Source organism: Bison bison, unplaced genomic scaffold, assembly GCF_000754665.1.
Source record: "Bison bison bison isolate TAMUID 2011002044 unplaced genomic scaffold, Bison_UMD1.0 scf7180017864462, whole genome shotgun sequence".
NCBI lineage: Eukaryota > Metazoa > Chordata > Mammalia > Artiodactyla > Bovidae > Bison > Bison bison.
Window position 1 is genome coordinate 1,675,915 of NW_011495024.1, and position 13,560 is coordinate 1,689,474.

General features: G+C 37.1%; 1 protein-coding gene across 5 annotated transcripts in view; it reads right to left on the reverse strand.

Moving 5' to 3' along the window:
• ARID4B (AT rich interactive domain 4B (RBP1-like)) overlaps window positions 1–13,560 on the reverse strand; it is a 141,308-nt gene that overhangs the window by 74,589 nt on the left and 53,159 nt on the right. For all 5 annotated transcript variants that reach the window (XM_010860089.1, XM_010860088.1, XM_010860091.1 and 2 more), the window contains exons 3-5: window positions 10,041–10,151; window positions 7,454–7,519; window positions 1,069–1,159 (exon numbers count right to left, since the gene is read on the reverse strand). In XM_010860089.1, the coding sequence (XP_010858391.1) occupies window positions 1,069–1,159; window positions 7,454–7,519; window positions 10,041–10,151 (268 nt within the window). The remainder of the gene's footprint in view (window positions 1–1,068; window positions 1,160–7,453; window positions 7,520–10,040; window positions 10,152–13,560) is intronic.

Here is a 13,560-nt window from a genome sequence, read left to right on the forward strand (position 1 = left end):
TATTCAGACCGCCCCTATAAATTACTCTAATTTCAATCTCAGCACTACTAACATTTTGGGCCAGATGAAGCAGGAAAGCCTTCTTAAACAAGATTCAAACTAAAATTACAAAGGAAAAGGCAACCACAGGAAAACTGACTATCATATGTAAACTGACAGCAGAGATAAGAGTAAAGCAATAGAAGAATACTTGCAACTGAAGAGGAAAAGGTTTAACAATCCCTTTGTATATTTAAATATATAAACTCATTTCCTAAAAATAAGATGATAACCTTTCCAAGAGGAAAAGATGGGACTGGGAAGACACTATACATTGGCAATTCAAAAGAGAGAAAATACAACAGAAATAATGTTCCTTTCAATAAATATATGAAAATATGTCCAATCTCACTACTAATCATGGGAGAAGCAAATTAAAACAAAATTGAGATACTACTGTGCGTCCAGATGGGCACAAACTTAAAAATACTAGTAACGTCAAATTTGACAAGGGTTGCGAAAACAAGTACATTCATACACTACTGTTTATGGGAGTGTAAATTAATAGTCTTTTAGGAAAGTGGTTTTCATAAACTACTAAAGTTTTAAAAGGACATTTCCCTTCAATTTATGCCTAGTTCTCAATGCACACACTAGGGAAATACTACAATAATGTCCATGTACAAAAGACATTCAATCCATAATACAGTAATTTACTATATAACACCAAGAAAACTGGCAACATCATCAGCATGAATATTAGTTTAAAAAATTTATCTGTTGCATGACAACATGAATTTACTGAATGCTACTGAAATGCACACTCAAAAATGGTTAAGATGAAAAAAAAATACTCTAAAATACACTTTGAAGTGAAAAGCTAGAAATCCACTGTATAATATATACACTAAGTTCAAATTATACATTATGTACATATTGATGAAATAAAGTTTTTAAAGATCTGGAAAGATAAAAACTATTAATAGTAATAACTATGGCAACTAAGAGAGGAAGTAAATCAAGAAAAAACTCTGCCTTATTTGTATTATCATTGAAAATACATTTTAAGAAGAATATGTATTCCCTTACCTACAGTGTACCAACTAGCATCTGTTAACTTATTGATTACAGCTTCCTGATATGCACCATCAAGATTCTTCACTTCCACAATAGCCCCAACCTAAAGTATTAAAAAAAAAAAAGTTAGAAAAACTTAAGAGAAATGAACAAACTAAAAACTGGCTTTTTTTTGACAAATTGATTTTGTGACGGTGAAGAATAAAGTAACTACTGATTTGTCTTAAAGTGCCAGCAATTTTACTCACGATTGTTTCTGTATCATCAGTGAAAATATCAACATAATGAAAAAAGCAAGTAATATCTAAGTATTATTATGAAAATATATAGTTTTGTCCTTACAACCTCTCTGAGGGAACTCTCACGGGTCTGGGGATCCCTATCTGTGAAACTGCGTATCTTCACCTCATATTACAACTCTTCTTTAAAGGATGCTGGGGAGAAATTAACGAATAATTCTGAGGTTCTCCTTAAGTTACAGTGTACCAATAATGAAAATCATTCGAAATATTTTCACCTGATCAAGAAAATGCTGATAATTTATATGGTTTATAAATGTATATGGGTCTTTATAAGTATATGTGTGTGTGTGCGTACACACATCATACCAAAACACTTCTACACAGCAAAAGAAATTGTCAACAATTTGAAAAGGCAACCTACAAAAAGGGAGAAAATACATTTGCAAATCACATATCTGATAAAGGGTTAAAAACCAAAATATATAAAGAATTCATACAATGCAACAGAAAAAGAGAAGAAGAATCAAACAATCCAACTGAAAAATCGGCAAAGGTTCTCATTCCATACACAAAAATAAACTCAAAATGGATTAAAGACTTGCATGTAAAACTGGAAACCATAAAACTGCTAGAAGAAAACATAAGCAGAGCACTCTTGGACATAAATCGTAGCAGTATGTTTTTTTGGATCTATCTTCTAAGGCAAAGGAAGCAAAAGCAAACATTAATAAATGGGACCTAATTAAACTTAAAAGCTTTTGCACAGTAAAGGAAATCATTGACAAAACAAAAATAGAATCTACTGAATGGGAGAAAATATTTGCAAATGATGCAAATGACAAGGAGCTAAAATCTAAAATACATCAACAGCTCACAAAATTAATATCCAGAAAAGCAAAAAGCTCCATTTAAAAAATGAGCAGAAGGCCTGAATAGACACTTTTCCAAAGACGACATACAGACAGCAAACAGGTACATGGAAATATGCTCAGTATCACTAATCAACAGAGAAATGAAAATTAAACCCACAATTAGGTATCTCCTGACACCTACTGAGAATGGCTTATCATCAAAAGACAAGAACCCAAAGTGCTGCCCAGGATGTGGAGAAGGAAACCTTTGTGCACTACTGGCAGGAACGTAAACTGGTGCAGCACTATGGAAAGCAGAAGAAAGGGTCTTCAAAAAGATTACACAGACAACTGTCACATGATCCAGTAATTTCACTTGTGGATATTTATCTGAAGGAAATGAAAACACTAATTTGAAAGGATATACGCACCCCCCAAGTTCAATGAAGCATTATTTACAATAGCAAAGATATGAAAAGAAGCTAAGTATCCATCAATGGATGATAAAGATATGTGTGTGCACACACACATGCTCACATAAATCAGCCATTAAAAAGAACGAAATCTTGTCATCTGCAACAACATGGGCAGACATTGAGGGCATTATGCCACGTGAAATTAGTCATATAGAAAAAGACAATTACCATATGATATCACTTATACATGAAGTCTAAAAAACAAAACAAACAAAAAGCCAACTTTATAAGATAAAGAGAATAAGATCGAAAATAGAGGCTAAGTCTTAAAAGTCCTCACACCAAGAAAAAAATTTTTTTACAACCGTGTGTGCTAAGTTGCTTCATACAGTACCATCCAACTCTTTGTGACCCTATGGACTGTAGCCCTCCAGGCTCCTCTGTCTATGGAATTCTCCAGGCAAGAATACTGGAGTGGGTTGCTATGCCCTCCTCCAGGGGATCTTCTCCACCCAGGGATCAAACCCGAGACTCTTACGTCTCCTGCACTGGCAGATGGATTCTTTACCACTAGCACCACCTGGGAAGCCCCTTTACAACCACGTATGGTGACAAATGTTAACACAGCGATGCACAAATATTGAACCATTATGCTGTATACTGAAACTAGTAATAATATTAGTTTCATCTCAGTTAAAAGAAAATGTATATGATCTTTACAGTGATAACAAAACTAAACTTGTTTAGAGAAGAGAGTGTCAGCCCCACACAATGCCCAAAAAAGGGAAGGAAACTCTTCTCTCTCTCTCTTCTAGTTCCCAAACCAGAGATGAAGCACAGGCTCGTGCAATACAAGTGCACAGTCCCAACCACTGGACCACCAGAGACTACTGTCAATAAATACATGGTGCATTTTTTAAAATATAATCCTCAAATGTTCCAGTATTATTTTCATGTCAATTCACTGAAAATATACTGAAATCAAATAACCACAAATAAATAGGAAGTTTATTTTCTCTAGGACAAACATTTATCCAAATACTAATACTCTATCAGCTGATAGAAAGCTACAAAGTATATTAGGAAACAACTGAAAATCTACATACAAAAAAAATCCATAAGCAAGAGAAATATTTCAACAATTTTGAGACTGTAATTTAATACACTTGTCTATGTCAAAATCAAAATGATCCCAAGCCTAATCAAAAACAAAGAAAATTTTAGTAAGACAAAACAAACAAGCAAAATAAACCAACTATGCCATAATCAAACAGGCTTAACCAAAAACAGAGATGTCTTGAGGATTCAAATTGTCTTTCCAATCCCTGCAACGTTGAGCATTTTTTGTAACTGGTACCAGCTAGCATGTGCCAGGTAAATAAGGTAGTCAGGTAGTGAAGAGCTAGCTGGTGTGCTCATAAGGCAAACACACAAATAAGGCATACACACAAATAAGGCATAGAGATGCGTGTGTTCTGATCATCCAGGGGGCACAATGCTTCAAAACTACAGGCTATGAGTCCATGAGAATTTTTATTTTTGCCATCTCATTACTGGCTATAAGACCTTGGGCCAGATTACTTTACCTCCCATCTCCCTCCAACTTCCTCATCTCTAAAGAGTTGTTATGAGGATTATATAAAATAATTTGTGCAGAGGAATTAGCACAGTACCAACACATACTAAATGCTAAATAAATGGCAGTTAACATCAAATTGCATGTGTGTGTGTTAGTCACTCAGTTATGTCTGAATCTTTGTGACCCGATGGACTACAGCCCACCAGGCTCCTCTGTCCATGGAATTCTCCAGTCAAGAACACTGGCGTGGGTTGCAATTTCCTTCTGCAGGGGATGCTGCTAACCCAGGGATCAAACTGAGTCTTCGGACTGCACAGAGATTCTTTACCATCTAAGCCACCAGGGAAGCCCAACATCAAATTATACATGTGCATGTTTCTGTCTTTTATCCCTACAAGTGATACACATGTGCATTTAACATTAAAGAGGACACCTATAAAAAAGAAAAAGTGGAAAATGATTTTCACAAGGCAATATTAAAAACTTACAAGTTTTACTCTTCTATGTGCAGATGTGCTCAGTCATGTCTGACTTTGTGACCCCATGGACTGCAATTCACCAGGCTCCTCTGTCCATGGAATTTTCCAGGCAAGAATACTGGAGTGGGTTGCCATCCCTACTCCAGGGGATCTATCTTCCCAACGTATGGATCAAACCCACATCTCTTGCATTGGCAGGCGGATTCTTTACCACTAGTGCTATTAGTCTTCCACAGTGCCTACTATATATGCAAGGTACTAATGCCCTGGGGATTCAACTAAAAGTTTTCAAAACCACCACCAACAAAAATTGGCGGATAGAGACATCTATCAAGTTCTCTGAAAAGTACTGTTTGATTAGGAAAGGAATTTTCTTGCATCTAAAAATGTTTCTTCATTTATGTTAGTGTTTCTTAAAATCTGCCCAGCTAGGCCAATGTCCGTTTCAGACATTCACAAGGGCTGAACAGGACATAGTGGCTACCCACATATTTCCTTTAAGCCTGCTCACTAGTGCAAAGTAAAGTAGCACTTAATTCATAACTGGCCAATGAAGAAAAAATAATGCAAAGAAATTAAACTCTCTATGTGTATGCATGAACAGTTTATCACTTTTAACCGCCTGCTGCTGCTGCTGCTGCTGCTGCTGCTAAGTCGCTTCAGTCGTGTCCGACTCTGTGCGACCCCATAGACGGCAGCCCACCAGGCTCCCCCGTCCCTGGGATTCTCCAGGCAAGAACACTGGAGTGGGTTGCCATTTCCTTCTGCAGTGCATGAAAGTGAAAAGTGAAAGTGAAGTCACTCAGTCGTGTCCGACTCTTCTCGACCCCATGGACTGCAGCCCACCAGGCTCCTCCGTCCATGGGATTTTCCAGGCAAGAGTACTGGAGTGGGGTGCCATTGCCTTCTCCGTATAACTGTCTAATGACCCTTAAAAAATTTCATAGGCCAGCAGTTGCTTCAAAGAATTGAAAGCTCTGAAGATTTATTATGTTTTGTTTTCTCACTTTTCACATCATCATGGAACTCGTATCACTCGATCCCTAGTTTACCACTTAATATTTCTGGAAATTCCACCCTTTTAGTAAGTGAAACATGGTGAGACTAAAACAGATGAGTGAATAAAAAGCAATCAATCTTTCCTTGATGTTCATTTCACTTGTGAACACAAGTTTTACTGTCATATAGGTTTTATGGCACATTAATTCTATTTTTTCCTATTTAGAGAGAATTACACATTTAGAAAGCATCACTATGAACAAAGCTAGTGGAGGTGACGGAATTCCAGTTGAGCTATTTCAAATCCTAAAAGATGATGCTGTGAAAGTGCTGCACTCAATATGCCAGCAAATTTGGAAAACTCAGCAGTGGCCACAGGACTGGAAAAGGTCAGTTTTCATTCCAATCCCAAAGAAAGGCAATGCCAAAGAATGCTCAAACTACCACACAATTGCACTCATCTCACACGCTAGTAAAGTAATGCTCAAAATTCTCCAAGCCAGGCTTCAGCAGTACGTGAATCGTGAACTTCCAGATGTTCAAGCTGGTTTTAGAAAAGGCAGAGGAACCAGAGGTCAAATTGCCAACATTTGCTGGATCATGGAAAAAGCAAGAGAGTTCCAGAAAAACATCTGTTTCTGCTTTACTGACTATGCCAAAGCCTTTGACTGTGTGGATCACAATAAACTGTGGAAAATTCTGAAAGAGATGGGAATACCAGACCACCTGACCTGCCTCTTGAGAAATTTGTATGCAGGTCAGGAAGCAGCAGTTAGAACTGGACATGGAACAACAGACTGGTTCCAAATAGGAAAAGGAGTACGTCAAGGCTGTATATTGTCACCCTGCTTATTTAACTTATATGCAGAGTACATCATGAGAAACGCTGGGCTGGAAGAAGCACAAGCTGGAATCAAGATTGCCGGGAGAAATATCAATAATCTCAGATATGCAGATGACACCACCGTTATGGCAGAAAGTGAAGAGGAACTAAAAAGCCTCTTGATGAAAGTGAAAGAGAAGAGTGAAAAAGTTGGCTTAAAGCTCAACATTCAGAAAACGAAGATTATGGCATCTGGTCCCATCACTTCATGGGAAACAGATGGGGAAACAGTGTCAGACTTTATTTTTTGGGGCTCCAAAATTACTGCAGATGGTGATTGCAGCCATCAAATTAAAAGACGCTTACTCCTTGGAAGGAAAGTTAGGACCAATCTAGACAGCATATTGATAACCAGAGATATTACTTTGCCAACAAAGGTCCATCTAGTCAAGGCTATGGTTTTTCCTGTGGTCATGTATGGATGTGAGAGTTGGACTGTGAAGAAAGCTGAGCGCTGAAGAATTGATGCTTTTGAACTGTGGTGTTGGAGAAGACTCTTGAGAGTTCTTGAACTGCAAGGAGATCCAACCAGTCCATCCTAAAGGAGATCAGACCTGGGTGTTCATTGGAAGGACTGATGCTGAAGCTGAAACTCCAATACTTTGGCCACCTCATGAGAAGAGTTGACTCATTGGAAAAGACTCTGATGCTAGGAGGGATTGGGGGCAGGAGGAGAAGGGGACAACAGAGGATGAGATGGCTGGATGGTATCACCAACTCGATGGACACGAGTCTGAGTGAATTCCGGGAGTTGGTGATAGACAGGGAGGCCTGGCGTGCTGCGATTCATGGGGTCACAAAAAGTCGGACACGACTGAGCAACTGAACTGAACTGAACATATTTATCAACTGAAATGCAAAGTAACCAATGAATTTTTTAAAAGATCAAGATCATTACTTCTAGTGCTTCAGTGGGAAACAGTTATTATGAATAAATAAATGAATTACCTTTAGTGGGCCCTTTATATGGTCATCTTGAACTTCCACTGTTGAAGAATCATGTCTAAATGTTACCTAGAGATTATAAATTTAATTAGCCACCAAAAAAGAAAAAAAAGCAGCATAAGCTCATTAATGCATGAATTCTTTTTTTTTAATAAGTAATCTAAACAAATGGCTGCCTAGTTTGTACAAAATCTCAATCCCTAAGCAGAAACTGAAAAACTTACTATTTAATAGACAACACCCAGACTAATTTACTTGATGATTCACTTATTATAGTTTATTCAGTACTATTAATTATGAGTTTAATCATATAATTTGTTTTCCTAAAAAATGAGGAAAAAGGAGGTGGTGATCTTAGTTTATTATGTATTCTACCATTTTGTGAAGCCTTCAGTTAATAATAAGCAGTAGCAACACACATTTGCTGAGTGTCCAGCATCAAGCTCAAGCATTGAACCTATCATCTTCACAAAAACTTTATTAGGTAGGGTGGTTATTCCCATTTTGTTGCTAAGAAAACAGAGGAACACAAAGTGTAAGCAACTGGTCCAAGATCACAGAACTAGTACATGGTAGAGCTGAGATTCAAACTCAGGCCATCCGGATCCAGAACTTTACTGTACTGTCAGTACAGACATCACAGAATGGGACACTAGATGTTAAAATAAAAGGATCAAGTTTAAATATTTAATTAGTTGGTAAAAACAAAATAGCTTCCAATACTCAGTATAGAAAAGGTGGTTTCCCCTATATAAAACAAGAGCTTCCAAGGACTGAACCATTAACGTGGTCTTATCTGATGTGTGTGGTAATCAATTATGAAATAGGCTCACACACCAGCTACGAAAGGAGCTGTCCTGTACTCACAGCATCCCATACGTCTCTCACACATGGCACTACTACACTTGATTTAAATTATGTGTTTACACATCCGTGTCATTCACTTAGACAGTAAACCACTTAAGAATTGAGGAAAGGTCTTTAGAATACTAGAGTTTCAATACCTGATACAATGCTTAGCATGTAATAAATGCTCAATAAATAAAAACTGATAGGGAAGAAGTGTATCAACAAATTGTTGAAAATGTATTAACTCTGAATCATAAACAAACTGATACAGAAATATACTACCATATCTGTTGAGAAAATCATTAGCTTTGAATTATAAACGGATTTTTAGAGCAGTCTAAAGAACTAAGAACAAATTTTAGACCGCCACTACTTATGAGACACGAGGCACTGGCTGGCACTCTGTGCTACAGCACAAGTCACACAGACTGCTTCCTCCCTTGCACTGGTAGCAAGCAATGGCACAGCCGCTGTGTGTCGTTTTGCAGGACCATGCATTACACAGAGACACCCAGGTGAGATTACAAATCACGGCTCAATTTCAGTGAAGCATGCTTCCTGGAGTAACACATGGCTCTTGCCCAAAGGAACACCTTTTCTAACCAGCACAGGTTAGAAGGTGCTTATCTGGAGGCCAAGTTCTGCTGAGGAGACGTCCCACCTCTCTCCAAAGGGAGAGATTTCTGTCTAATTCACACCATGTGCTCTCAGGAGCTCTGTCTGAAAGAGTGAAAAAACTGATAAAAAAAAAAAACAAAACTTTCTCTTCATCTACAAGATAGTAATGGCAAAAATGAGTGCTCAGAGAACACCAGCGTGTGAAGTCAGAACAGGAAAAGGCACTACAGGAGCTTAGGTACACCAAGCATGTGAAACCTGAAGGCAGGGAGGGAGACCAGATCAGCATCCTACAGGTTTACAGTTAGTTTAAAGGCCCTGTCACAAAGGTTCTTAACCAGCAGTGTGAATTAGCATCGCCCCGAAGCTTTTTTCAACATATCCCTGCATAAGGAAAGAACCAAGGCATACCAGCATGGAAGAAGCTCTGATAGCTCAAGTACAACACCTCTATGGCTGTTTTACTGGTGATGTTCAAAACAGTATTTTATGGGGAATCTGCTAACCTAGATTATAAATCTCTTGAAAAGAGACAAGGTTATTCTCATATCCCCATCCTCCTTCCCACCTGCACAGCTTGTACTCAATAAATAATTGGCAACATTTTTTCAAGAAAAGTAGAAGATAAGGAATCAACAACTAGATCCACCATCATCAGTTATAAACCACATCTCAATTTCATGGTTAAAATGGTGAAGGGTCTTAAAATTGATGTACTATTCTAATTCCCATTCTGTCACTAATTTTCCAGGATGGCCCTGGACCATCCTGGAAATAAAAGGCCCTGGCCCTTTTATTGAGCCTCATTTTCCTTAGGATAAAATTAAGAAATTAAACTACATGACTTCTAAGGTCCTTTCCAGTTCTAAAAGGCTAACAATACAAACAATACCATGTCTGTAGTGAAATGGCATTCAAAATACCAATTATGATCACCTAATTTCATTCCAATTAGAACACTTAAGAATCACAAATAATGCTTTGTTTTCAGTTATTTTTACAATCTTTACTCTTAGAAACTAAACTCAACTTGCAGAAGAAAAAATTCTTAATACATTCACCAAATAAAAGTTCAGATATCAAATACTAAATATATAATTTATTAAATCTACATATACTGTACCTTGACTTTGACAAGTCTTTTTGCTGTCTTGATCTTGGCTTCACAAAAGGCTCCTCTGTATTTAGCACTCACATCAGTGCCCACTGTCAAATAGGGAGGTTCATCAAGCGCCTAAAAATGCAAAAACTTATTATTAGATTTAAACTTTTGAGTTCTTTCCCCCAATCAGACTTCAGATTGGCAGATCTAATCCTGTTACAGCTATAAAAGTTATAATACATGAATGTATTGTTAACAAGAACAATCTATAAAATACTCTAACTTAAAAATAAGTAAAATACATAAGGTCTATTTACATGTACCAAAATGTACGTCAAAGAAGATACAAAGGCATCTTTTTTCCTCTACATAAAACACACATGGTCCATGATATGAATTAGCTCAATCACAAGTATGTATCATTCTATCCACTCTTTTATTCAAATTTTCTTTACTAAATAACCACTGAAAGAAAAGGAACATCCTTAAAGCTCAAAGAAAATTTCTTTTCATATTTAGGCTATTATCTTGGCAGCCACCCAAATTCAGAACAGCTCCCTATCAAGATGACTCTAAGGTAGAACAGTATCAAAGGGGGTAGGGAAAAACTACATAGATTCAAACTATTGTTAAAAACCGTACAAAGAAATCCAATTTGAAAAAATCTCAAGTAAAAATCAGCCAAAATGTCTCAACTGCTTTGACACGAATTCACTGTTTACTTCGCGTCTACAATAAATATTCTAAGCTTTTTCACTGTGATTTAATTTTTAATAGTCCTAATCTAGCTGTTTTTTTATAATCAGGTTCTTTTTCTGTTCAGGAGCTATAGTTGTAAGGGGTTCTACTTACATTAATCAATTCCACAGACAAAGAAAGATTATACAAGTAACTTCTCCCAAAATGTTTTATAAGACAAACTAATATACCAAGATGCACCACCAGAAAAAAAAAAAAAAAAGAGTTGGGAGTCTGGGAAAATCAGTTTATTGAATCAATTCCCATTCTGTCTCACCATTTTCCAGTCTATTTGTTCAAAGAATCCTTTTTAAAAATTAACATCTATTAACATCCTGCAGAAATTCCACAGAATACAAGGTGGAAAAATACTAATATATAGCAATAACTAATGAGAACATCAATTTCATTTGGATCTTAAAATAAATTTACCTCTAATAGTTCTGGCTAATACACATAGACGAGATCTATCTCTAAAAAAATATTCTAATGGTATAACAAAAATTATCATAAAGACAGCAAATAATTTTAATAACTTTTTGAAAGATGGGGAGGTATCAGAAACCAAAAAAAGGGGTTACAACTAAACATATCAGGTCACCCTCCTTAATGGCCATTTGCCTCACGTATTTTTTTAAAAAACACTTAAAACATATCAAGTATATGATTTCTTAAATCTACTTAAGAAAATGCTTATATTTCAATTTATGCTATAGCAGAAGTGTACTCTCATAGCAAGATAATCATTTCTGCATTGTTATTTTTAAAATATGCTGATACCATGAACTACAATTTGATAACTCTGTACTAGTCTTTGCACCTAAATTTAATAAATACATTTCTACCTTATGGCTGAGCCCTCTTAAAGTATCACTTTTCTTGGTCAAAATTTTGATTTAATTCCAGACAGGCTAATGGCTTTATTTTAGCAAGAATATGAACAGGAATTTGCAGCACTTCACTCAGAAATTGTCAAAAAGACATCAATTCAATTGATAAATTTTGTGTTATTGCTAAAGAAGCCCAGATAAAGGGGCTGCTTCATGCCCATAAGGCCCATTAACCTCCACAACTCACAACCTCTCCCATTAATACTTCCTATCTCATTAGCCAGCAAAATTTTATTTTCATAGATAAATAGTTTGGTTAAATAAAAATTAATGAGGAACCAGAAATCGTGAAATAGAGAAAAGAATCAGAGGTGATCTAAAAGTACTTGTTCGTGCCCAATCAGGAACAAATAAATATTTAAGAAATGATACGCTTTTTAGATACTTTTATTATAGAGAATTCTAAACCAAAAAGGCAGGGGGGGTGGGAATAGAACAGTAATATTATATAGACTACTAGTATACATAAACTCATTTAAGTATTCTTTTCACTAATATTCATATCAAACACTGGTCACATTCCAACATTAGCAAACAATAACTATGCTTACTGAGCAGATTTATTCAACTTGAATTTGAGAAAGGTGATTTTTCCTCCAAATCAAAGCCCATCCCACATTGTAACCCATATGGAAATCCATGTAGATAGAAAAGAGTAATAATTAACTCAGATTTCATGAGGGCAAATTATTACTTTCAGGGAGTAATATTTTCCTTCTGTCACACTGCTGCTGCTGCTAAGTCACGTCAGTCGTGTCCAACTCTGCGACCCCATAGACGGCAGGCCACCAGGCTCCCTTGTCCCTGGGACTCTCTAGGCAAGAACACTGGAGTGGGTTGCCATTTCCTTCTCCAATGCAGGAAAGTGAAAAGGGAAAGTGAAGTCGCTCAGTCGTGTCTGACTCCTAGCGACCCCATGGACTGCAGCCTACCAGGCTCCTCCATCCATGGGACTTTCCAGGCAAGAGTACTGGAGTGGGGTGCCATTGCCTTCTCCACTAGAACACAAGAAAAGGAATTAGAAAAGTACATGAAGAAAATTTCTATTAGAAAAATACTTGCAAAGGAAAGTCGAAGTTTAAAAAAACTTGCTAGATACATTGTTAGAACAGTGTTATTTTCTCAAAAGAGCATAAGAAAAGCAAAGATCTATGCCCTGATTTTAATTTGTCTCTCTTTTTTTTTTTTTTGGTATCATTATAGGTAAGTTACTTTTTGTCTCTTAATTATTCAGATGAATAATCTGAATTCTGTATACATTTGTTTAACAAGCCTGCATTTTAACACAGGTTGGAGCTACACAGATAGAATGGGATACTGACACACATTAATTGTCTAGAAGTGAAACTATGCTAACCAGAACATGAATTTCTACAGAAAAACAAATAAAACTCACAACGTACATGGTCAGATTTGTGTATATAATTTTGTTGTTGTTTAGTCACTAAGTTGTGCCTCTTTGTGAACCCGCGGACTGTAGCCCACCAGGCTTTTCTCTCTCCATGGGATTTCCCAGGCAAGTATATGGAATGGGTTGCCATTTCCTTCTCCAGGGGATCTTTCCAACCCAAGAACTAAACTCGCAACTTCTCTGCTGGCAGGCAGGTTCTTTATCACTGAGCTACCAGGGAAGCCCGTATATAATTTTCAGTTCAGTTCAGTCACTCAGTCGTGTCCGACTTTTTGCGACCCCATGAATCACAGCACGCCAGGCCTCCCTATCCATCACCAGCTCCCGGAGTTCACTCAGACTCACGTCCATCAAGTCAGTGATGCCATCCAGCCATCTCATCCTCTGTCGTCCCCTTCTCCTCCTGCCCCCAATCCCTCCCAGCATCAGAATCTTTTCCAATGAGTCAACTCTTCGCATGAGGTGGCCAAAGTACTGGAGTTTCAGCTTTAGCATCATTCCT